Source organism: Hordeum vulgare, chromosome 3H (assembly GCF_904849725.1).
Source record: "Hordeum vulgare subsp. vulgare chromosome 3H, MorexV3_pseudomolecules_assembly, whole genome shotgun sequence".
Taxonomy (NCBI): Eukaryota; Viridiplantae; Streptophyta; class Magnoliopsida; order Poales; family Poaceae; genus Hordeum; species Hordeum vulgare.
This window is the reverse complement of record NC_058520.1, coordinates 341,168,261-341,193,504: the sequence shown is the minus strand read 5'-3', so window position 1 is coordinate 341,193,504 and position 25,244 is coordinate 341,168,261. Positions and strand designations below refer to the sequence as shown.

Below are 25,244 nucleotides of genomic sequence, written 5' to 3'. Positions count from 1 at the left end.
ACAAGTTCTATAGGACGGCCCTTCGACCCGCAATGTTGTATGGTGCTGAGTGTTGTCAGACTAAAAGTCGACATGTGCAACAGGTAGGTGTGGCGAAGATGCACATGTTGAGATGGATGTGTGGCCACACAAGGAAGGACCGAATCCGGAATGATGATATACGAGATAGAGTTGGGGTAGCGCCAATTCAAGAGAAGCTTGTCCAACATCGTCTGAGATGATTTGGGCTTATTCAACGCAGGCCTCCAGAAGCCCCAGTGCATAGCGGACAGCTAAAGCATGCTGATAATGTCAAGAGAGGTCGGGGTAGACCGAACTTGACATGGAAAGAGTCCATAAAAAGAGATCGAAAGGATTGGAGCATCACCAAAGAACTAGCCATCGACAGGGGGCAATGGAAGCTGGCTATCCATGTGCCAGAACCATGAGTTGGTCGCGGGATCTTATGGATTTCACCTCTAGCCTACCCCAACTTGTTTAGGACTAAAGGCTTTGTTGTTGTTGTACATATTTTCTATTGTATATGTTGATATTTTATTCTATAATCTTGGTCAAACATACATAAGTTTGACTTGCACGAAAACTGATGCACCTTATATTATGGAACAGAGGGAGTAGTAATTAAACACAGCACTTCATAAGCATATAAACCAGAACTGCAAGAAATGTCATGTTGTTCTTTTCCATTGTTGTACTGTACAGAATGGACCAACCTATAATCAGCATTCAACAGCCGGTTTAAACTTGTGGTGGTTGACTTCCGCTTTCGGATTCGTGTCCAACGGGATAAGCGCACCAAAGTTGCTAGAACAAAATGGTGGAAGCTCGGGGGAGGGGGCAGCTCAGGCTTTCAAGGAGAAGGTTATCAAGGAGGGCTCTTGGGAGGAAGGAGGCGGAGAAGGTTATCAAGGAGGGCTCTTGGGAGGAAGGAGGTGATGCAAACAATATGTGAATGAAGATGGCGACTTGAATTCAAAAGGTGGCTTCGAAGGAGTTTAGGTGACCAGGGGAAGTAGAAGCGGAGATAACGATGCCTGGTGGTAAAACGATAATGTCGAGAAGGCTATTAAGAAGAAAGACTGTTTCAGACGCCTATACTTGGATAGGAGTGCGGACAACATAAAGAAGTACTAGGTGGCAAAGAAGACCACAAAGCGAGTTGTGAGTGAAGCAAGGGGTTAGGCATATGAGGACCTCTACAAGCGTTCAAACACAAAGGAAGGTGAAAGGGGCATCTACAAGATGGCCAAGATCCAAGAGAGGAAGACGAGGATGTCAACCAAGTCAAATGCATCAAGTAGGAGCGGGTTGGCTTTTGGTGAAGGACGTAGAAATCAAGCATAGATGGTGAGAGTACTTCGACAAAGTGTTCAATGGAAAGAATGAGAGCTCTCCAAATTGAGCAAGACGACTCTTTTGATGTTACCAACAGAAGTTTTGTGCGACAAATCCAGGAGTCTACGGTCAAGGCGGCTTTGGAAAGGATGAAAGGAGGCAAGGCGATGGGCCCTGATTGTTTCCCCATTGCGGTACGGAGAGGCCTTGGAGACATGGTGATAGTATGACTAACTTAGTTTTTCAGCCTCATTTTTGGTCAAACAAGATGTTCGAAGGAATGGAGGCAGAGTATAGTAGTACCAATCTTTTTTTTAAACAATAGTACCAATCTTCAAGAACAAGGGGGATGTTCAAAGTTGTACTAATTACCGTGGAATTAAGCTGATGAGCCATGAAGCTATGGGAGAAAGTCATTGAGCACCGCTTAAGAAGAATGACATGCATGACCAAGGAATATACAAGGAAATATCCCATGGTGTATGCTCTCTGCGGATGATGTGGTGCCAGTTGACGATAGTCAAACCAGGGTTGATACAAAGTTAAGTTGTGGAGACAAACTTTAGAATCAAAAGGTTTTAGTCTTAGTAGAACTAAAACTGAGTACATGAGGTACGGTTCCAGTATCACTAGGCACGAGGAGGTCAGCCTTGATGGACATGTGGTACCTCAGAAAGATATCAGTCGATATTTGGGGTCAACATCGCAAAAGGATGATGATGTCGATAAAGATGTGAGCCATTGAATCAAAGCGGATGGATGAAGTGGCGCCAAGCTTCTGGAGTCCTTTGTGCCAGGAGAGTGCCACAAAAGCTAGAAGGCAGGCTCTATAGGACGGCGATTCGATCTACGATATTGTATGGCGCAAAATGTCGGTCAACTAAAAGATAACATGTCCAACAGCTAGGTGTAGTAGAGACGCGCATGTTGAGATGGATATATATGTGATATAGTTGGGGTAGCACCGATCGAAGAGAAGCTTGTCCAACATCATTTGTGATTGTTTGGGCATATACAACACAGGCCTCCAGAAGCGTCAGTGCATAGAGCACGGATAAGGCGTGCTAATAATGTCAAGAGAGATCGGGGTAGACCAAACTCGACATGGGAGGAGTCTGTACAGAGAGATCTGAAGGCCTAGAATATCACCAAAGAATTAGCCATGGAAAGGGGTGTGTGGAAGTTACCTCTCCACGTGCCAGAAATATGACTTGGTTTCGAGATCTTATGGTTTTGAACTCTAGCCTACCCAACTTGTTTGGGACTAAAAGGCTTTGTTTTTGTTGTTGTTATGCAGAAGTGGGTTGTAAAGAGACTCTTGCAGTATCATACAAAAAAGGTGATGATATTATGACAACATGATGCATGACTTCGCATGCAAAACCAAGCGATGGGACCATGCGTAGAAATTAGAACATGTAGGCACAATTTGAGTCAAACTTTAAAAGAGGTACAAGTATTATTCTTGTTGAACCGTTATGGGCTGTCTGGCCCGTCTCACTTAAGCCCACAAGGCCCAGCCCTTGAGAAGACCTAGAAGGTGGAGCTCCCAGTCCCTCCCTTGAGAGCCAGCCGCCACAGCAGCCACAACACCACACGGGAGCAACCAGGAAAAGGTTGTCCCATCGCGAGGTAGTCCTCCCCCCTTCCCGTTCTACATGGTATCAGAGGCCAGCGACGGCGGGGCCTGAGGAGACGGCGGTGACGTCTGGCGAGGTGGCGGCGGATTTGGGCGGCGTCCGGCACAGCGGCGGCAGATCGGCGTGGCTGCGCAGGAGGTGCGGCTCATTGGCTGCACGGCGGGAAGGAGAGGTGGAGCTGCTGTGATGCGCGGCAGAGGAAGGAGGAGACAGCTGAGGAGCTGGTTGGTCTCCTCGAGAGTGGAGCTTTCCCAAAGATCTTGTACCTCTTGCTGCGGCTGCTGCTTGCTCCTCAGCGTGGCGCGCTGTGGTGCAGCGGGAGGAGAAGAGGAGAACGGTAGTGGAGAAGGGCAGCTCCTTGTTGTGCTGCAGTGTGAGCTGGAGAACTGCTGAGGGGGTTGGCTGCTGTTGGAGGCCAAGATCCTCTGAAACTGCTGCTGTTTGCAGAGGAAGGAGGAAGAGACCTGCTGCTGTTTGCAGCGGAAGGAGGAAGAGAACTGCTGCTGGAGGAAGCGGCTGTGGTTGCTGCTTGCACTTGGGTGCTGCTGCTAGCCAAGGGGCGTAAAGGGACCAACTGTGCAGTTGTAGGGTTGTGCTGCTGAGGGCTGCAGTTGCTGGTTACCGTATCGGAGATGGCTGAACCAAATGCGCTTGCTGAGGCTTTCGAGAAGCTTGCTAAGATCCTCGCAGAGTCCGACTCTGGGGCCATCGTTCCTCGACAAGAAGTGGCTCAGAAGCTCGAAATGTCACCCCTGGACATGAAGTTGGAGGGGGCCACAAATTACTTGAGTTGGTCCAGGAGGGCATTGTTGGCTGTAGAACAGAAGGAACTTGATGGGCACTTATTGGGTACCATTGATGAACCAGGAGACAAGAATACCGCGGAGGGAAAGAGGTGGAAGGTCATAAACTCTGTGCTCGTTGGCTGGTTGTTTAACTCAGTGGTGCCCTCCATTGAACGCTCTGTGGAGGGACTATCCACGTCCGCCGAGATATGGAAGACCCTCTCCACCCAATACTCAAGCAAGGGTAATTTCATGCTAATCACTCAGATTGAGGGAAAGATCAGTCGGTTGCGCCAAGGTGACGACATGTCCGTGATGGTCTATGTGGCAGAGCTGCAGGCTTTGTGGGCGGAGCAGGATAATTGTGATCCTTTGGAACTCTATGATGCGGCTTGCATCGAGTCAGGGCGCAAGTGGATTGCACGCAGGCGTGTGCTGAAACTGTTGGAAGGGTACAGTGGTTGCTTTCATGGAAGGGGGGCATCCTTGTTGCACCAACCTCTCCTGCCAACTATCTATTGAGGAGACTATTGCACCAATGTCTCGAGAGGAGGTGAGGCTATCTCTTGAGCATGCAGACGTGAAGGTTGCACCGACTTTGACATTTGCAGTCACTAAGCGCATGGAGTGGGAAGATCCCAACAAATGTCATATATGTAGGGAGGTAGGTCACTGGAAGAGGGAATGTCCAACTCGTGGCAGAGGCAGGGGATATAACAGAGGAGGAACTAGCAGAGGCAGGGGATACAACAAAGGAGGAACTGGCAGAGGCAGGGGATACAACAGAGGCAGGAACTGGCAGAGGCAGGAACTGGCAGAGGCAGGAACTGGCAGAGGCAGGCAGGCTAGAGGCGGAGGTGGATATATAGGGACCTCAGGGGGTCAACCTTCTTGGAGCAGAGGTGGTCACTCAGGAAACCCAGGGGCCAGAGGGCACATATGGTAGTTGAAGGAGACACTGTGAAATCAAAGGGCGAGGCGGTTGATGAGTCTACCTATGGAGACTTTGCTCACTGGGCCTCCATTGATGAAGGTAATCCGACAAAGGCATCTGTTACTCCTAATATGGATGCTCCAGAGTGGGTCCTAGACTCTGGAGGATCTAAGCATGTTGCGGGTAATTCCTGTGTGTTTGAGTCTTACAATAAGCATCCTCCTACTCACAAGGGCACTATTCAAACTGCTGATGGTACAAATCAGCCTGTCATAGGGGTTGGCACAGTCAAATGCACTGCTATCGTCAGTTTTATATGTGCCAGCTTTTCCTGTCAATTTGGTCTCTTTCAGTGCTCTCATTGATCAAATAGATTGTCCTGTGATCCTTGACAAGTTCGGTTGCTTGATTCAGGAGCGCCAGACAAGCCAGATGGTTGGGACTGGCACCAGGCGTAAGGGGCTCTGGTGCATGGACCAGGAGGTGCAGCCGGACTTGGTGTATGCTGCGACCATGGAGGACAAGGAGAAGCAGGCGATGATCCATCACTGCAGGATGGGGCATGTATCTTTTGATAAGATGAGTAGAATATTTCCGGATGTTATGTGTGCAATAGGCAAGGGCAAGTTGACATGTGATGCTTGCAAATATGCAAAACACACACGAGCCTCATATGTGAGTAAGGGGCTTAGGAGCATATCTCCCTTTATGCTTATTCATTCGGATGTATGGACTAGCCCAGTAGTGTCAATGAATGGAAAGAAGTATTTTGTTACCTTCATCGACTGCTATTCTCGTATGACTTGGATTTACTTGATGTGTCACAAAGATGAGGTGTTTAGTTGTTTTCAAAACTTCCATGCTCTTGTAAAGAACCAGTTTCAGGTGCAGGTCAAGGTGCTTAGGACTGACAATGGCACAGAGTATGTCAACAACATTTTTGGGGCTTTCATGGCTGGCCAAGGGATTCTTCATCAAACTTCATGTGCGGAGGTTGCTCGGTCGTTGATGTTTACCATGAATGTGCCAAAGTTCTTGTGGGATGAAGCAGTTGTGGCAGCTACATACCTGATCAACCGTACACCTTCCAGGATACTAGGCATGAAATCTCCGGCTGAGTTGCTCGCTGGAGATAATAAGTTTGTTGTCCCCCCAAAGCTGTTTGGCAGTACCTGTTTTGTTCATGATCACCGACCATCTGTTGGCAAACTTGATCCTCGAGCAGTGAAGTGTATCTTTTCTGGGATACTCTTCTAGTCAGCATGGGTATAAATGTTGGTGTCCCTCTGAAAAACGCAGGTTTGTAAGTATGGATGTTACCTTCAGGGAGTCTGAGCCATTCTATGGCGAGCCGACTGATCTCAGTCTGTTGTTTGCAGAGCTTGACCACCTACACCCTATGCATGATGGTCAAGAGGGGGAGAAGGAGGTGTCCCATACTCACAGTGATTCTGTCGGCATTAACACTGATAATGATGTGTAGGTTCAGGTCCAACCAATAGTGGGTACAATTTTGGTTAGTACTCTCACTAATGATGATGTGCACGTTCATGTCGAACCAAGTGTCGGTACACTTAAGATTGGTGCTCTCCAGGTTCCTGTTCGAGATCGATGGCAGATAAATACCTTGGTGTACTCTCGACGGCAACCACAAGTGCAGGGGAGCAGCAAGGTAGTGAGGCAAGAGTACATAGGGAGCAGCAAGGCAGTGAGGCAACAGTACAGGGGGAGCAGCAAGACAGTGGGGCAAGCTCATCTGACACGGTGGAGTTGCCCATTGCGTTGCGAAAGGCTACACGTGAAGCAACAAGGAAGGGTGAAGTAGCAAGGAAGACTCTACCAAAGGATGATGCTTGTGATGACCTTGATATTGGCAATTTTGTGTCTTATAAGGATTTGTCACCTTCATATAAGGCGTTTGTTGCATCCCTTCAAACTGTGTCAATCCCAAAGGATTGGAAGGCTGCAAAGCAAGATCCGAAGTGGCGCAAAGCGATGATAGAAGAGTTGGAAGCACTGAGGAAAAACAAGACATGGGTGCTAACCACATTGTCGGCAGAAAAGAAAGCAGTGAGTTGTAAGTGGATCTATACAGTGAAGCAGAATCCTGAGGGTAAGGTGGAACGGTATAAGGCCAGATTGGTCGCCGGAGGATATAGTCAAACTTATGGAATTGACTATGATGAGACATTTGCGTCCGTGGCAAAGATGAACACGGTTAGGATATTGGTCTCTTGTGCTGCAAACTTTGGGTGGAAGTTGCATCAATTAGATGTCAAGAATGCCTTCTTATATGGTGAGTTGCAGGAAGAAGTGTACATGGAGATACCGCCAGGTTTTGGTACTTCAAAGACCACGGGGAAGGTATGTAGGCTGAAGAAATCCTTGTATGGAGTGAAGCAATCACCGCAGGCATGGTTTGATAGGTTCAGACGTGCTATCCGTGGTATGGGGTATGGTCAGTGTAACGGTGACCACACGATGTTCTACAAACGCTCTGATCGGAAAATCACCACTTTTGCTGTTTATGTAGATGACATTACTATCACTGGAGATGATAAGGAGGAAATACAGAGATTAAAGGGTTGTTTGAGCAAGGAGTTTGAGGTAAAGGATCTAGGCAACCTAAAATATTTCCTTGGCATTGAAGTGGCTCGGACAGAGAAGGGAATCTCTATGTGCCAACGAAAATATACCTTGGATCTCTTGAGTGACATGGGCATGATGGGACGTCATGTTGCCCCTACTCCGATTGAACAAAATCATCAAGTGACAGCACAATCAAGAGATCTAGTGAATAAGGAAGATTATCAGAAATTGGTTGGGAGATTATTGTACTTGTGTCATGCCAAGCCTGACATTACGTATGTTGTGGGGGTGGTAAGCAGATACATGCATGAACCAAGGAGTGGGCACCTTGATATCCTGCACAGAATCCTGAGATACTTGAAGGGGACTCCGGGTAAAGGGTTGTGGTTTGGGAAGAGTGAACACCTTGAGGTGGATGGCTATAGTGACTCTGATTGGGCTAGTTGTCAAGATGATAGAAGATCAACTTCTGGCTACTGTGTGTTTGTGGGAAGAAATTTGGTGTCATGAAGCAAGAAACAACCTGTTGTATCTAGATCAACAGCAGAAGCTGAGTATAGAGCTTTATCTCAAGGGTTGTGTGAGATGCTCTAGGTGAAGTACGTACTGAGCGAGTTGAAACTTCTAAGGAAGGGGCCCTTGAAGGTGTGGTGTGACAATCAATCCGCTATAGCCATTGCTAATAATCCGGTTCAACATGACAGGACAAAACATGTGGAAATCGATCGCTTCTTCATTAAAGAGAAACTTGATGTTGGGATCATCGGTCTTACTCATGTCAGCTCTGGGCAGCAGTTTGCAAATTGCTTAACAAAGGGACTGGGAACAAAGGATTGTAACTTGGCATGTGACAAGATGGGAATGCTAGATATCTACCACCCATCTTGAGGGGGAGTGTTGAACCATTATGGGCTGTCTGGCCCATCTCACTTAAGCCCACAAGGCCCAGCTCTTGAGAAGACCTAGAAGGTGGAGCTCCCAGTCCCTCCCGTGAGAGCCAGCCGCCACAGCAGCCACAACACCACACGGGAGCAACCAGGAAAAGCTTGTCCCATTGCAAGGTAGTCCTCCCCCCTTCCCGTTCTACAATTCTTGGGTCGCAATATTCACCACACGTGTGGCACATTGGACACCCGACCACACGATCCTGTGTGGCATATCCAAGAGGCAGCCCACACGATCCTGTGTGGGCAAAGATTAGAACTGCCCACACGTCCGGGCGCAGCTACTTCGTGCCACACGCCCAACAACAATTACTCATCCCCACCCCGTATGTGTGGCACGAAGCAATTCTACCCTGACATTTTTTTATGGCAACTTCTCTGTTTTCGTTAACTATAGTTGTCATGTCTAACTAATGGTAGTTGCCACGGATGATCAAATCATAGTTGTCATGTATGGTCAACCATAGTTGCCACGTGTGGTCAAACCATAGTTGTCATGTCTGGTCAACCATAGTTGCCATGTGTGATTAACTAGTTGTCACGTGTGGTCCAACTATAGTTGCCATGTATGGTCAACCATAGTTGCCATGTGTGATTAACTAGTTGCCACATATGCATAGTTGTAGTTGCCATCTATCACCGTACGAGCGTTGTGTGGGCGAAGAGCAGTTCACCCACATGACGTGGACTGGATGGTGTCCGTATGGGCGAGGACCGGTTCACCCACACGGCGAAGCTGGCAACCGCATGCTGCAGGTCGTGCAAGGCCGTGTGGGCGAGGCTCTAACCCCCACACTGCACACTACGCCTACGTGGCACTCCAATTCCGTTAGAAATCGTCAAGATTCGTGCAAACCAGACCAGACGAAGATTAAGGCGTGTGGACGAAATGTAGAGATGACACATGTGTGGCCGTTATCATTTGGGTTATTCTTTCTTCCAAATTTCGATAGTCTGTCACAAATTGATTTGTGGGAACGCAATCTGTATGGGAAGATTATATTAGGATCAATATGGGAGCACTTGGGCGGGAGGCCCTAGGTGCAGATGTTATGTGTGAGGAGCTGAGGGGCAGAGAAAGATGGGATGTCTTCTAATTCTTTGCTTGATTAAATCTCATGGTGGCTACCTCATATATATAGAGGGTCTGCCTTAAAAACCGACTCCGAGTCTCTGACTCCATGTCTAATACGAACTAACCTATGGCCTATTCTATATGAATTAACCTGTAGCTTTCCTATCAATGGTAATTCTACTCAAGGACTCTGCTTGCAGTAGCAATCCTCCCATCAATAGGAATTCTTCATGTTGATGTGTTCTCCTAATCTGGAGGATTAGCAGGAGCGGATTTGTCTTGTATTGGTGTTATCTCTAAACTAGACTGCGGGGGTGCCGAGCGGTGACCACAACGACTATATGTTAACATAGTCAAAATTAGTGTTCAAGTTTGTGTATTCAACACCTTGGAGCTCGTGAACTATGGCAGACTGCTCATCCACCAGCACTGCAGGTAGTGCTGGCATGTTGGCTTATGTGTTAACTGGTATTGGTGTTATCTCTAAACTAGACTGCGGGGGTGCCGAGCGGCGACCACAACGACTATATGTCTGCCCCCACATAACATAGTCAAAATTAGTGTTCAAGTTTGTGTATTCAACACCTTCGAGCTCGTGAACTATGGCAGACTGCTCATCCACCAGCACTGCAGGTAGTGCTGGCATGTTGGCTTATGTGTTAACTGGTAAGGGTTGGATTTTCTAAAATGATCTGACCAGCAAACCTTCCCAAATTACTAATCTAACTGGCCCCTTACATCTATGACCCAATAATTGGTAGCACTGCCACTACCTTACGTGGGCTGCAGGCTATAATTTGGCAGGGTAATTAACTAAATATAGAACCTTGCCGATGTGCTCTGGATGAGAATTTTCCACCAATTAATATCACCAAAATTCAGTTCAAGCTCCAAAAGGTTGAGTCAATATGAAATTTAGTCACCATTTAAGCCCATGTTTTAGCAAGCTTCGCAGATCAAACCATCAAGAAGCAAACCAGGCAAAAGTTTTGAAATAACAATCAATTAAATATTTCAGCGGACCACAACTGGTATTAAAAGAATGACAAAAGCAAACAAAGAGTACCATCTCAAGATTCAAAACAGGATCCTTACCATTACAGTCCATCTCTTTTGGGTCTACACAAACTTTATCCCGGAAAAATCTTGTCAGTGTTTGAACTACTTCCCCATACTTTGAGTAGCACTGCAGGGAAAATATTAGTAGAGATATCTCAAAGAGGCAGGATAAAATCAATAAGAATACCTTTATACAAAAGGAAAATATTAGTAGAGATATCTCAAAGAGGCAGGACAAAATCAACAAGCATACCTTTATATAAGGTTTGAGCCAATAGGACATCTGGGATTGGTAATTTGGCCACACAAACCTGCAAATCATGTGCAGTGTCAAGAAACTCACTTAATTCAAGGATTATTGAAAGTGTCTTCTTATGCTAGGTGGATTGTCTCCTTCAAAAGGGACAGTTGGCTCATTTCTCATTGACTGGTTAAGCTCCTTAACAATGTAAGGGCTAGGGTTGCTGTAGAGGTTTCCCCTACTGTTTCCTCATAAAAAATGTATACTTACAGAAAAGCCATCTGGAATGCTAAAACAGCAGAAATGTAGAACAGGGGAAACGCACAAAGCAAAGGTGGAACACTGAAAACACTTTATTGTGGTGTTATCCCGTTGGGAGGTTTAGCAGAAAACTATGCATATACTCCTTGCAGGGAACATATAACTGGATTTAGACCTTTCGTCACAGTAAATAATTGCTCCATAGTCATGGCGATGTCTGATGACACGTCCAACAGCCTGATTGACAGCCCTTGCTGCTTGTTGCACATACCACTCCTCTCCTGTCAAAGCCTACAAAATGTTTAAAATTCATTTTAAATTCCAAGTATGAAAGCAGAGGGATGAAATTACTTACAACAACAAAAACAACAACAATAACTAATCCTTTAGTGCCAAACAAGTTGGGGTAGACTAGAGCTCATGGTCCTGGCGCGTGGATAGCTAACTTCCACGCACCCCTCTCCATGGCTAGTTCTTTGATGATATTCCTGTCCTTCATATCTCTCTTTACAGACTCCTCCCATGTTGAGGCGTTGTATATGCCCAAACCATCTCAGACAATGTTGGACAAGTTTCTCTTCAATCGGTGCTACCCCAACTCTTACGTATATCATCATTCCGGACCCGATGCTTTCTTGTGTGGCCACACATCCATTTGAAAATCGCATCTCCGCTGCACCTAACTGTTGAACATGACGCCTTTTAGTCAGCCAACACGTCATACAACATTACTGTTCGAATCGCCGTCCTATAGAACCTGCCTTTTAGATTTTGTGGCACTCTAGTCACAAAGAAAGCTTTGTGTCACTTCATCCATTCGGCTTTGATTCGATGGCTAACATCTTCATCGATATCACCATCCTTCTGCAACATTGACCCTAAATATCGAAAGGTTCCTGAGATACCATCTGCCCATCAAGGCTAACCTCCGCCTCCTCGTGCCTAGTAGTATTGAAACCATACCTCATGTCTAAAGCCTTTCAATTCAAAAATTTGTCTCCTTAGCTCTAACTTTCTATTAACCCCATACGACTATCATCGACCATGAGATACCTCCTTGTATATACCTTGTGACCTCATCCATCACCAAAGCAAAAAAGATAAGGGCTCAAAGCTGACCCTTGGTGCAGTCCTATTTTAATTGGGAAGTCATCAATGTCGCCATCACTTGTTCAAACACTTTTCACCACATTATCGTACATGTCCTCGACGAGGGTAATGTACTTTGTTGGGACTTTGTGCTTCTCCCAGGCCCATCACATGACATTCCGCGGTACTTATCATAAGACTTCTCCAAGTCAATGAACACCATACGAAGGTCCATTTTTTCCTCCCTGTATCTCTCCATAAGTTGACGTGCCAAGAAAATAGCTTCCATGGTCGACCTCCCAGGCATGAAACCAAACTGATTTTTTGTCACGCTTGTCATTTTTCTTAAGAGGTGCTCAATAACTCTCACATAACTTCATTGTATGTCTCATAAACGTAATTCCACGGTAATTAGTACAACTTTGAACACCCCCTTGTTCTTGGAAGATTGGCACTAATATACTCTATCTTCCGTTCTTCTGGCATCTTGCTTGCCCGAAAAATGAGGTTGGAAAGCTTAGCTAGACATACTATCGCTATGTCTCCAAGGCCAGACCTCTCCACACCTCAATGGGGATACAATCAGGGCCCATCGCCTTGCCTCCTTTCATCCTTTTTAAAGCTTCCCTGACCTCATACTCCTGGATTCGTCGCACAAAAACGCATGTCGGTACCATCAAAGGAGTCGTGCAACTCAATGGTAGAGCTCCCATTGTCCATTGAACAGCTTGTCGAAGTACTCCGGCCATCTATGCTTCATCTCCTCATCCTTCACGAGGAGTTGATCTGCTCTGTCTTTGATGCATTTGACTTGGTTGACATTCCTCGTCTTCCTCTCTTGGGTCTTGACCACCGTATAGATGTCCCTTTCGCCTTTCTTCATTTCTAAGTGCCGGTAGAGGTCCTCTTACGCCTGATCCCTTGCTTCACTCACAGCTCGCTTTGCGGCATTCTTTGCCACCTTGTACTTACATATGTTGCTTGCACTCGTATCCATGTGTAGGCGTCTAAAACAGTCTTTCTTTTCCTTAATAACCTTCTGGACATCATCGTTCCACCACCATGCGTCTTTAGCTTTGCTTCTACTTCCCTTAGTCACTCCAAACTCCTGTGAAGCCACCTTACGAATGCAAGTCGCCATCTTCATCCACATATTGTTCGCATCTTACGAATGCAAGTCGCCATCTTCATCCACATATTGTTCGCATCACCTCCTTCCTCCCAACGGCCCTTCTTAATGACCCTCTCCTTGAAAGCTTGAGTCCCCCCCCCCCCCCGAGCTTCCACCACTTTGTTCCAGTGACTTTGGCGCGTTTATCCCGCTCGACACGAATCGGGAAGAGGAAGTCGGCCACCACAAGCCTACGTTGAGGGACAACACTCTCTCCAGGTATCACTTTACAATCTAGGTAAGCACGCGAGGACGAAATCGATCTTGCTGGAGTGTCAACCACTACTATAAGTTACTAGATGTGATTCTCTCTTTTAAAGAGGATGTTAGCTATGATCATGTCGTAGGCTAGAGCTAAGCTTAAGACATCTTCTCCTTAATTCCTGATGCCTTAGCCAAACCCACATGCACCCCTACAAAACCTGTGTTAAATGTACCCACTTAGCCATTGAGGTCTCGTCTTATTAAGAGCTTCTCGCCAATAGGTAGACCCCTAACCTTGTCTTCACTCCAAACCTTGTGGCCTACTTGCGGGGCATACGCTCTGATAACATCAAGAACTAGTCCCCAACTACCAGCTTGACGGGGATGGACTTACATTGAATGCATAAAGTACATTTGCTCCAAGTTCCCGATATAACCACATCTAATTGATTAAAGGAACAACAATATGACTAAGGAACTTTTTCGGGGGAGTTTTATTTTTTAAAGCAAGACGGCCTAAATGGCACTCAGACTATTGATCATGTATAAGATCAGGAAGATTGGTAACTTTTACCACAAATTTATTTGAAAGGTTCTCTATCAAAGAAAATATTGTTGGAAGCCCGTTAAACTCCACTTGTCCATGACAAGACATCGGAAATGCTGAAAATGAACTTGTGCAAGCCCTTGGATATTCTCATGGATGTGAAGTGCCTAAAACCTGTAGAGGGTAATGTTGGATGCGGTCATTTTACCCCAAAAGCAAGTAGTTTGAGGTACCTTCTTGAGCCAGCCATGCTGCCATGGTGGTATTTGTCAAGGATTCAAGTTCCTCGACCATTGCTTGATTCGAAGAAGACGGGCCTCCCATGCTTTAGAGCTTGTAGAGATTCATAATCAAGGATGAACTTCATCGGCAATGCAATGTTGCGTGTTGTAATCACTCTCTAGGGAACTCATGTTGGCACATGCTGCATAGAGCAGGTGGAGATTCAAATCCAGATTTCGGGCTTCACATCATCTTGTGCATCAGCCAAACTAACGCTCCCCCCCCCCACACACACACACAAAAACACAATTCGTCTAGATATAATTTTCAGGATGTTATATGGTTTCTGGTGTTTGCGCAACATAATTGTTTTGCTTTCAATGTGTGCTGATCTTACACCTTTGGGCGCACACGCGTGGGGGGTGGGGGTCTAAGGGAGGACATTTTGATAACGTCGACATGGGCCTTGGTTCCACTAACTTCTACGGTGACAATGCATGTTTATCATTACTTTGACAGTGATAAAATTGCATTTTTAGATCATTTTGACTATCTATAATCTTGAGAGGTACACTTCTGACTTTGCCAACATATCCACCTTTCCCAATCACACGTCAAGCATCTTCCATGCAAAGGCCCCTACTTCCTCCCACCTTGGAATGTACTCCCGATCCCTGTAGCATGGTAAGAAAAATACATGCAACACATACATCCTCCCGTGTTTTTTGGATCCCTGCAACACGATTAAGGCACAAAAAACGCGCAGGGGGAGGGGGCGGGGGCAGGGGGACGGATAGACGCTAGTCTTGATTCGGTTGTGCGCCTCCCTCCCAGTGGAAGAAGTCGGCGAGCGCCATCCTGCAGTTGGTCGTGCCGTCAAAGGTGAATTCCAGGTCGTTGTGTCATTCGGTTAGGTGCAAATTTCGAGATAATCCCATCCTAATGTGTCGTTGATATTGTTCTTACTTCTTGGGGATTGTAGGATGGGAGGGCAATTTCACGTGGGGGAGGAGCACGAGCAGGAAGGTAACCCTACTCGGCGTGTTTTATGTAGTTTTTTCAGAGCTGTTGGGCGAATTTTGTTTGGAGTTTTGTGATCTGATTTTGTGTGTGGTTGTATTGGGATGTACATTACTTACACATGTGACATTCTCGAGCGTGACACTATGTGTGTCCATTTTGTGTTGTATGGTAGTTAGCTATCAGCATATCAATACTTTGGATTGTTTGATTGGCTTGTTCATCTTAAGCTCTTTCTTTGCAATGTACACGTGCTAATTGAATATATTTAAATTCGAGTACTCACACCATTTACCTCTATCTCTACTTACTTACATATATGTCCGCCAATCGGTGAACTTAGTAAAATGTACCAGAACAAAATAATATTTCCAGTTAAGTCACGGTGATTCAATGCTTCAAAGAAACCAGTTACATAAGATTTTTTTTTCTTTTTCAGAAAATGTATAATCTTCATAAATTTCCTTTCAACTCTGAGGTCTGAGTGGTGAGAAGATGTTTTGGTTCCTACACTAGGTGACTTCGGCATTTTCTTCTTTACGCATTCCCATGGAGTTTTATGCACTTAGAGCATCTCTAGCCGCGCCCCCAACAGGCCCTCCCCAGGCCATTTTTTCCCGCCAGCGAGGGAAAAACGGCCCAGTCGTGCCCCCAGGAGCCGTTTTTTCGCCGGTTAGGGCCGAAATTGGCCTCGACGGTCCCAGCCCGAACCCAACGCGCTGGGGACGCAGGCGGAAGGAAAAACGACGTGTCAGGCCCTTGTCAGGCGAAAATAGGTATTTTTCTTCTCCGGAACCACCCCTCACGCACCACACCTTTCGCCACCGTGCCGATTCCGGCGCCGCCCACCTGCCTACCGCCGCTACAAAGGCCATCTCCCCGTCGACGGATGTAGGGTTCGCCGCGGCTTCGCGCCCCTCCCCCGCCCCCCGCTTCTTGGCGAGTTCTCCCGGCGCTCCGAGCACGTACGCGGCCGCGCATCCGCCACACCCGCCAGGTGTTCGAAGATTTGCCTGGGTGATGGACTCCGACGACAAGGAGACGTTCGCGGCGCTACTAGAGGAGGAAGCCGATGCCGACGCCCAGGATGAAGAACACCTCGTGGTCCTCACCTCTCTGGCCGGCCTATTCGCGAGCAATGCAAAGCCACGGTGAGGTGACTCGGCGTCGGGTCGGCTAAAGGCAAAGCAGAGGCATCGACTAGAAGGCTATTGCTTGCTCTATGCCGACTACTTCGCATACGCTCCTCTACGCGGCGATAAAGTATTCCAGCGCCATTATCGTATGAACCGGAAACTCTTCCTCAGGATTGTGAATTCCATCAGAGAGTTTGACAGCTACTTCAAGTGCAAAAAGGATTGCACCGGCACACTTGGATTCACCTTGCTCCATTAGTGCACGACAGCTATGAGGATGTTTCTATACGGAGCTCCCAGTGATATTCTGAAAGACTATGGACGCATGGCCGAGTCCACCACCATTGAGTGTTTCTACAAGTTCTGCAGGGCAGTGGTGGCAGTTTTTGGACCTCAATATTTGCGATCACCCAATGCTGAAGAAACTGCTCGGATCCTAGCACAAAATGCAAAAAGAGGATTTCCTGGGATGCTTGGAAGTATCGACTGCATGCATTGGAAATGGAAAAATTGTTCATTTGCTTGACAAGGGATGTACAAAGGCGCCAAAGGAGGTTGTAGTGTGGTACTTGAGGCAGTGGCCACACATGACCTCTGGATTTGGCACTCCTTTGGTATGCCAGGAACTCACAATGATATCAACGTATTGCAGTGCTCGAATGTCTTTGCCAAGCTTGTTGAAGGTCATGCTCCTCCGGTTAACTACGAGGTCAATGGGCACCACTACAACAAGGGATACTACCTAGCAGATGGCATCTATCCGAGATGGTCCACATTTGTGAAAACTATCTCAAATTCTGCACCAGGAGGCAAGCACTCCTATTTTGCCAAGCGTCAAGAAGCTTGCAGGAAGGATGTCGAGCGGGCATTTGGTGTGCTTCAATCTCGTTTTGTTGTTGTCCGGTAACCCGCTCAGACCTGATCGAAAGATCAAATGTGGAAAGTCATGACTTGCTTAGTTGTCTTGCACAACATGATCATTGAGAGCGAGCAGGAGGAGCCAGTGTTTGATACTGAACCATATTACAGGCAAGGTCCTCTTGCCCAAGTTGATCACCAGCTACCGGCAACCTGGACTGCCTTCCTCAACATGCATTAGGAGATCCGAGACCCACAGGTGCATCAACAACTGCAACACAATTAGGTGGAGCACCTATGAAGGCTGAAGGGCAACGCCTAGCTCGATTTTTTATTTGTACTGACTTGTTAAACTATTTTTTGATTTGTATTGATTTCTGTGATGAATTATGTGATAAAAATAACTATTGTTGTTCAATTTGTGCTGAAGAATGCCGAATATGGGCCAAAAGTGGGCCAAGTTTGCGCCGAAACTGGGCCGAAAGCGGCGGCTGGAGGGCGCCCTTGGGTGGGCGGCTGGAAACCCGACCCCCCCCCCCCCCCTGCCGTTTTTAGCACCGGCGAATCCCCAGGCGGCGCTATTTCAGGCCCCGGGGGGCGAATGGCTGGACATGCTCTTAACAATCAAACAACGCTCGTCTACTTCCATACACCAAGTTTGGAGTGGTCTGAGTTAAATGCTCACAGCAAGCGCAACACAACTCTTCTCAAATAGAAAATTCAAAATTTAGTACAGAAAATATTAACCTTTGGGTTTTTATTAGATGGTTTAGCCTGCTTATCCAAATACTCACGCTTGAGCCGGACCTGAAACAACCAGAAAGGGGAAACGGCAAGATTTACTTAAGGAATAAAGGACAATGAAACTACTCTTATGGGTAACACAAACACTATATATTTCTGAAACTTGAGAGTTATATGTCTGCCCGAACAGAAAAATGGAGGTTCTCACATCATGACAGTGTGTTTGTAGGCTAGTTGACGAGTAGCTGACAAACAAATTTTTTTAATTTCTGTACAAGGTGTCAAAAGCTTATGTAGATTCAGGAAAGTATTTTCTCAGAGAAAAGATCAGAAACTATTTCCAGCCTAGCTACAGCACCAATTCAAGTTTTACAAAAAAGAAAATGAAGTACTCCCTCCGTTCCATATTAGTCGTCAGCGAGAACTAATATGGAACGGAGGCATTATTTTCTAAACGCATGCACCAAACCCAATGTTGAAGGCCACATAGGTAACTCTTCTGGAAGACAACTGCCAGTGGAAAATGAAAAAACCTTCACTGGTTGTAAGAATGGAAAAAAGGAGGCAGCATACCCGTCCAGTAAAATAATGTGGTTAATACCTTGTCATGCTTTTTCCAACCAATTAGAGTTTCACTTGTAATCCCCTCTTACTATACTATGATAAGGATGGGAATCCACAGAAAAATGATGAGACGGGAAACAAAACAAGGAAGACCTTAGGATCAGTCGGGGTGGAGAAGGGCATTCCAGTAACTATTACAGCTCTCCCAGCACGGTCAGCAAAATCAAGACCCTCACTAACCTGTGAAAGTATAAAATGCATAAATAATGGATGTGCAATCTTTATGTTAACTAAACAGCTACAATTTGAAGTGTCCACCCCTAACATAACAATAAATCCATCCTTTGAATAGCACCTTAGTTAACTGTAGCACTACAGTCAAACGGCTTCTCTGTTTAGTCATACTCATTGTGCCACAGATGAGCATTTCCTATTCACCATTCTATTTTAGACTTTTAGTATGGCATTACATTTTTCATAAGACAGTGATCCAACAATAATACAACTTCTATTAGCACTACAGCATTCTTTCTTTATAGTCACTGAAAACTTAAACATTCATTGTCTTCTGACAAACCAAAAATTATTGAAATTAAGAATTGTAAATTTACAATAGACCAAATAGCACAATTAGGATTGGGAAAGAATGCTTTAACCGAAAGAAACATTGAACTTTTAGCAAAAGAAAACTAAAATCAATATTTCATCAAAAGGTACAATACAAAACAGAAGCTGTAAGAATGAACAAGAACAAACTTTGCCGCGACAAACTGCAAAAAAAATTGCCCCAGAAGTAGAAGGATCGCGTAATTTGGCTGCATAATCCTGCGAATCACATGGTATAGAGTTATCTGAGCTCATGGAAAGTTCAAAGTTCAAGTGGGAACTAATAAATGATCTCAAAACCTCAATTGCATTTGGGAAGTTTGAAGACTGCCTAGGCTCTATAACTGGCTGCTTATGCTTGCACATTCTCTGCCAAATTGTGCTATCATCCACTGAATGTTCATGGTTCTGCAAGGGATTCAAAATGCTCAAGGAGAAATAGCACAAACGGTTGGGATTAACTCATGTAATTACAGACCCTATTTTTCCAGTAGTCGATACACTTGTCCATCATAGAATATGAAGGAAAGAAAACAAGGAGACCATCTGGCACAATACGGGCAAAATTAACTGCAAAACAAGCGCATACATCAAATGCATACGGCAGCTAATTCAAAATACAAGCTGCTGCATACTGTTCAAACTTTGAACTGCCTACCTATAACAGTGCCCAATTCTTGTTTGTATTTTACAGTCTCACGCGTCCGATAAGAAGAATTAAGTGGGTGTCCTGATGGCCCCACAGGCACAACTCCAACCCAGATTTGATCTTGAGAAATGACATGAGGATTCTCTAGCCTGACAGGGAACTCACTGGATGCAGGGAAACATATTGCATTGACATCAAATAGAGAAATGAACATAAAGGCAAAGGTTCAAGTCGATAAACAAGTAAAGGAGAATTAAACTAGAGTTTTACTTACAGGTTTAATTCCATGGCAAGCGAGTCTAAAGGAGATAAAGTTCCAGAAGTTAAAATAATGGAGCGTACACCCAACTTCAGAAATTCCTCCATAGCAAGCCCTGGGTTAAAACACCACCAACTAAGAGTCCTTGAAGCCTTACCTGCAAATACATGAAAATGTTGATAGCAGACAATACAACGAGTTAATCATTGAGGAGACTAGCTGACGTCAACATATTTATGACTTAAATGTGCTTTTCTATAATTCTATGGTTACAAGGAATTATGAAACTGCCTGGAGTCAATGAAGTTATGCATGTAACTTAGAATTAATCAAGTGACAGAAAGACTAAATGCTCCATGCTTTAGTAGAAATCTTGATAGCGGATTTTGCGGCTTCCACCACCATTATTTAGATAAAGGGATTATAATTATGCTTATGTTACAGATATGATATAAGAAAGGAACAGATAAGTCCTTAAAAAAGGAACAGATAAGTGAGAGCAAAAAACATTTCAGGTGAATGTATTGAGTACCACATATGGTTATGAGTCATGGAACCAAATAAAATTAGATAAAATAAACACGCAGTATAGAATAATAGGCATGCTTTGTACTTACCGTAAACTTGCAATGAGTCACCAGATGTCTGTCGAGATTCATTCACATGAAACTGGAAACAAAATATTTGAGTCTGGTTGTAAGAGTACACAATTGCCAATAAAGTACGCAAGCTTATACCGCAAAGCATAGAAAGAGAATAGATGACAAGACTACGAGTGAAGCCATACTAGAAGTCATGCATATATCATCATCATACATACATGGATGTGTATAATTCATCGTCCAATAGTACAGATGAGAGAAGTAAGACTTACGCAAGGCAGAGAAACTTACACTATAATACTTCGCATGGTTTTGACCACCACCCTTAAATATTATGTCAAGCATATCTCTAATTGTTTCCAATCTAGACACAGTGGACTTTGCCTTAACACCAGCTTTAGTTTCACCAGAATTTCCTGAATATGTAGGAATAAAACAACGGAGCTCAGCTACTGCATGAACCATGAAAATCTACAGAAATTTCAATGTGGTGAACTGAAATAAAAAAACAGGACTCTGGAAAGATTGGCAGGTTTGGTGTTAACTAATCACAAAGAAAATGAAATGCATTCAAATGGAATAAGGAATCATATAAAAGACAATTACCTTCCTCGAGCAGTAGAGAAGCACTATCAATAGTCTCAATAAGCTTTTTGGATGTTTCAGACGTAATATTGAGTTCAGAGAGGAACTCGTATATGTAACTCCCAGGCTTTGTGTAACCCAGCTCCTTGGAATCAATTACAAGCTCACCGATTTTTTTTTCAAGTGCCAATAAAAGAGCTGGAAAAAGAGTTCCACTATTAACATGAGGAAAACTCACTTTCACAGTCATCAAACTGAAAGGTAAATGGCGTGAGAACTTTGAGTAACCTTTGAGGATAGCATAGTTTTCTGGGTCAAATTGTTTTTCAGCAGAATTTTCAGTGGACCTCTTGAATGAACACAATTGGATGCATTCTTGAGCTTCCGTGATACAAGAAGTGAGGTTGCTGGTAAGCAAGTCAAAAGAGGCGGCATCTGCGCATATACTCTCCTGAATAAAAAAAAAAGTAATTGCAAATTCAAAACAAACCATGAGGATATTGCAAGAATATCGTCTCAAAATGGATATCAGGAACATATGTTTTTGCAGCTGGGTTCTTCAAAATTCAAGGCTAAAGTGCATCAAGAGAGTTCAGTTACTAAGTTAAATAATGTATTAAGTTTCATGCACCAACCAGTACAACGGAAAGTCCGAACTTAAGGAGAAGGTTGTGCAATCCAGACATAACAACCCCTCTCATGTTTGGGCTCAATAAGGCCTAAACATGGACGGAAAGAGGGCGAGCATTTAAATAAAAAAATGCAAAAGCCAAGACTTGAACCCAAGACCTCTTGGGTCGGATACCATATTAAGTTTCATACACCAACCAATAGAATCAAAAGTCCAAAGTTATGGAGAAGGTTGAGCAATCCATATATACTTAAACAATTATGTGCACATTTCCTTACCAGATTGTGTGCTTCATCAAATATAAGTACCGCATTGTCCCATGATATGCCAGTTAAGGAACGCCGATTTCCCGGATCAATGAGATAGTTATAAGGAGCAAATAAAATATCAACCGACTTGGAAAGCTCCCGGGAAATGTAATATGGGCAACTACAGTAAAAAAACAGCAAATGTTATTTGGAAGAATGCATATGCATGTCTGGTTCAGTGTCTGTATACTGTATAGTATGCAAGTTAGGAAGAACGAAATATAAAACTTACGGGCCCTTGGTTCTTCCAATATTAACCAAGTCTTCAATGTCAAAAGGCTCAGTCCCAAGCTCGGTGTTGTTTTTCATGTATTCTACAAGAAATGCCGTCCGTGTGTAATCATATGGTTAATTAACAAACAACATTCATTTTTAAATGGGCCATAACAAATTAAGGTAGCAAGGTGAAGAAAGGGAGATTGCATACAAATATCCAATCAACGTAACAAAAAGAACATAACATCTGTCTTGAAGGGCAGTTACATGCCTATAGGTTGTGGCAGTTACAGCAACACACCTAGTATAAAATTTAAAAACTTGGAAACAGGGTTGCAAGTTTCCATCACTGCCGCTTATTTTTGTGTAGAGTCAATTTTAAGGACGTGTATACCAAGAAAAGATGTAGTTGCACTTACCAGTGACAATGTTGTTATGACGGCACCTGCGCTTCTTGCAGAGGTAGTGGCAACCATTGTTCTGTGCTTTTCCCCGGAGTTTGCTCACTTCTTCATGGATGCACATCTGCTCACGGGAGCCCAGCACTGCCATTTTCGGCCTGTGAAGTTATGCACCAAAAATCAACTACTAACAGTGAAGGGACTATGAAATTTAGTCCAAACTATAACTGCAGCACCCGGGGACAACTCTGGACCTCGACGACAGGACATTCATCATGAATTACTAAACAGCATACATTTCCACACAATCAGCGCTCCACTAAGAACGAAGTGCAATCATGGACAGAGGGTAATTACTCAAACTATGGTATGAACCTGTAGCTGGTGGCCTTGAGCTCCTTGATCACCTGCCGGAGCTGGCTATGCGTCCGGGAGGCATAGATAATCACGGGGTACGGCGATGACTGAGTCGCGGATGCCCCAGACTGCTGGCTCCCCGATGGCTGGCTGCCTCCCGCGGCCCCACCGCCCCGCAGAAACTCCCCGTAGGTGCGCCGCCAAGCGAGCGCGGAGCAGAGCAGGCAGAGCGTCTTCCCCGTCCCCGTAGGGCTCTCGAGCAGCGCGTTATTACCCTGTACATCGATCCAGAGATGAAGTCAAAACGAGTAAGAAGAAATGGAGGAATGGGCGGCGCGGGGTAGGGTTTGGTGATGGGGTTTTTGGGATTGGCTAGTCACCTGCTGCAGTGACTGGAGGACACGGTCCATGTAGGTGATCTGACAATCGTAGGCATCGTAGGGGAAGTCGACGTCCACGCCGCGGATACGGTAGACCGGCATTGCGGCGGCCGGAGGGAGAGATGGAGGAGGGGTCGGGGGTACGAGGGGGAAGGAGTGGGGAGGGGGACGAAAAGAGAGGATTTTGGGTAGTTACCGTCCCGAGCTCGGATCCACTTCACAGCATCTCCAACAGCGGGCAACCGCGCGGCGCACCGTCGAAATAACGATTTTTTTGCCACTCAGCCGCTGCAAAATGTAGCGCACGAACTGCTTCAAAGCAAAAAATAAAAATCAGAGCATCTCCAACACCTGCGTCAAAACAGCATTGTGCCGTAAAATTCGTCTTTTTAACGCGTGCGCAATGTTGGAAATATGTCCTAAAGACAATAATAAAATAGTTATTATTATATTTCATATTTCAAGATAATCGTTTATTATCCATGCTATAACTGTATTGAATGAAAACATAAATGCATGTGTGGATATATAGACAAAACTATATCCTTAGTGAGTCTCTAGCTGACTAGCTTGTTGATCAAGGATGGTTAAGGTTTCCTAGCCATAGACACGTGTTGTCACTTGATGACGGGATCGCGTCATTAGAAAAATGATGTGATGGACAAGACCCAAACTATGAATGTAGCATGTGATCGTGTCATTTTATTGTTATTGTTTTCTGCATATCAAGTATTCATTCCTATGACCATGAGATCATGTAACTCACTGATACCGGAGAAATGTCTTGTGTGTATCAAACGTCGCAATGTTACTGGGTGACTATAAAGGTGCTCTACAGGTATCTCTGGAAGTGTCCGTTGAGTTGGCATGGATCAAGACTGTGATTTAACACTTCGTGTGACGGAGAGATATATCGGAGCCCACTCTGTAACACAACATCATATATAAGCATTGCAAGCAATGTGACTAAAGTGTTAGTCATGAAAACTTGTATTACGGAACGAGTAAAGAGACTTGTCGGTAACGAGATTGAAATAGGTATAGAGATATCGACGATCAAATCTCGGGCAAGTAACATACCGAAAGAACAAAGGGAAGGTATACGGGATTATATGAATCCTTGGCATAGAGGTTCAGCCGATAAGATCTTCGTAGAATATGTAGGATCCAATATGGACATCCAGGTTCCGCTATTGGATATTGACCGGGGAGTGTCTCAGGTCATGTTTATATAGTTCTCGGACCCGCACGGTCTGCACACTTAGGTTCAGTGACGTTTCGGTATAGCTGAGTTATAGGTGCTGGTGACCGAAGTTTTGTTCGGAGTCCCGGATGAGATCCCGGACGTCACGAGGGTTTCCGGAATGGTCCAGAAACGAAGATTAATATATAGGAAGTTGGTATTTGGATTCCGGAAAAACTTTGGGCATTGTCGACACTGTACCGGGAGTGACGAATGGGTACGGGGGGCTCACCAGGTCGGTCCACCACTCCCCAAGAGGGCCACGTGGACTCGATGGTGGCGCAACAGCTCTTAGTGGGTTGTCTAGTCAACCAAAGAAAGCCCAAGTGGAAAAAGGTGAAAAATCCAAAAGAGGTGGATAATTTAGGAAGGAGTCCTAATCCAAGTGACATTGAAGGAGGACTCTTCCCTCCTCTAGTTCGGCCGAGCTAATGAGGCTCTCCTTGGTGTCCAAGGCTAGCCCCTCCTTCCTCCTATATATACTAGAGGTTTTAGGGTTTTTGAGACACAATTTCAGCCACGTGCAACCCTCTCCTCTAGTTCGTAGTTCTTCCTCTAGATTGGATTTCTGCGGTGCTTAGGTGAAGCC

General features: G+C 45.1%; 1 protein-coding gene across 2 annotated transcripts in view; it reads right to left on the bottom strand.

Annotated features, from left to right (window-relative positions):
• The window catches only part of LOC123443804 (regulator of telomere elongation helicase 1 homolog), a 29,644-nt gene extending 6,044 nt beyond the window's left edge, over window positions 1–23,600 (bottom strand). The window contains exons 1-19 of one of the 2 annotated variants that reach the window (XM_045120336.1): window positions 23,413–23,600; window positions 23,051–23,307; window positions 22,694–22,833; window positions 22,291–22,372; window positions 22,029–22,179; window positions 21,408–21,570; window positions 21,141–21,317; window positions 20,826–20,950; window positions 20,550–20,601; window positions 19,948–20,089; window positions 19,683–19,837; window positions 19,503–19,594; window positions 19,325–19,432; window positions 19,175–19,243; window positions 18,572–18,658; window positions 17,858–17,917; window positions 11,039–11,154; window positions 10,615–10,672; window positions 10,398–10,488 (exon numbers count right to left, since the gene is read on the bottom strand). In XM_045120336.1, coding sequence (XP_044976271.1) covers window positions 10,398–10,488; window positions 10,615–10,672; window positions 11,039–11,154; window positions 17,858–17,917; window positions 18,572–18,658; window positions 19,175–19,243; window positions 19,325–19,432; window positions 19,503–19,594; window positions 19,683–19,837; window positions 19,948–20,089; window positions 20,550–20,601; window positions 20,826–20,950; window positions 21,141–21,317; window positions 21,408–21,570; window positions 22,029–22,179; window positions 22,291–22,372; window positions 22,694–22,833; window positions 23,051–23,307; window positions 23,413–23,514 — 2,227 coding nt within the window. In that variant the 5' untranslated portion in view covers window positions 23,515–23,600. The remainder of the gene's footprint in view (window positions 1–10,397; window positions 10,489–10,614; window positions 10,673–11,038; window positions 11,155–17,857; window positions 17,918–18,571; window positions 18,659–19,174; window positions 19,244–19,324; window positions 19,433–19,502; window positions 19,595–19,682; window positions 19,838–19,947; window positions 20,090–20,549; window positions 20,602–20,825; window positions 20,951–21,140; window positions 21,318–21,407; window positions 21,571–22,028; window positions 22,180–22,290; window positions 22,373–22,693; window positions 22,834–23,050; window positions 23,308–23,412) is intronic. The other variant, XM_045120335.1, reaches the window with a different exon arrangement.
• Between the last annotated feature and the right edge of the window lie 1,644 nt (window positions 23,601–25,244).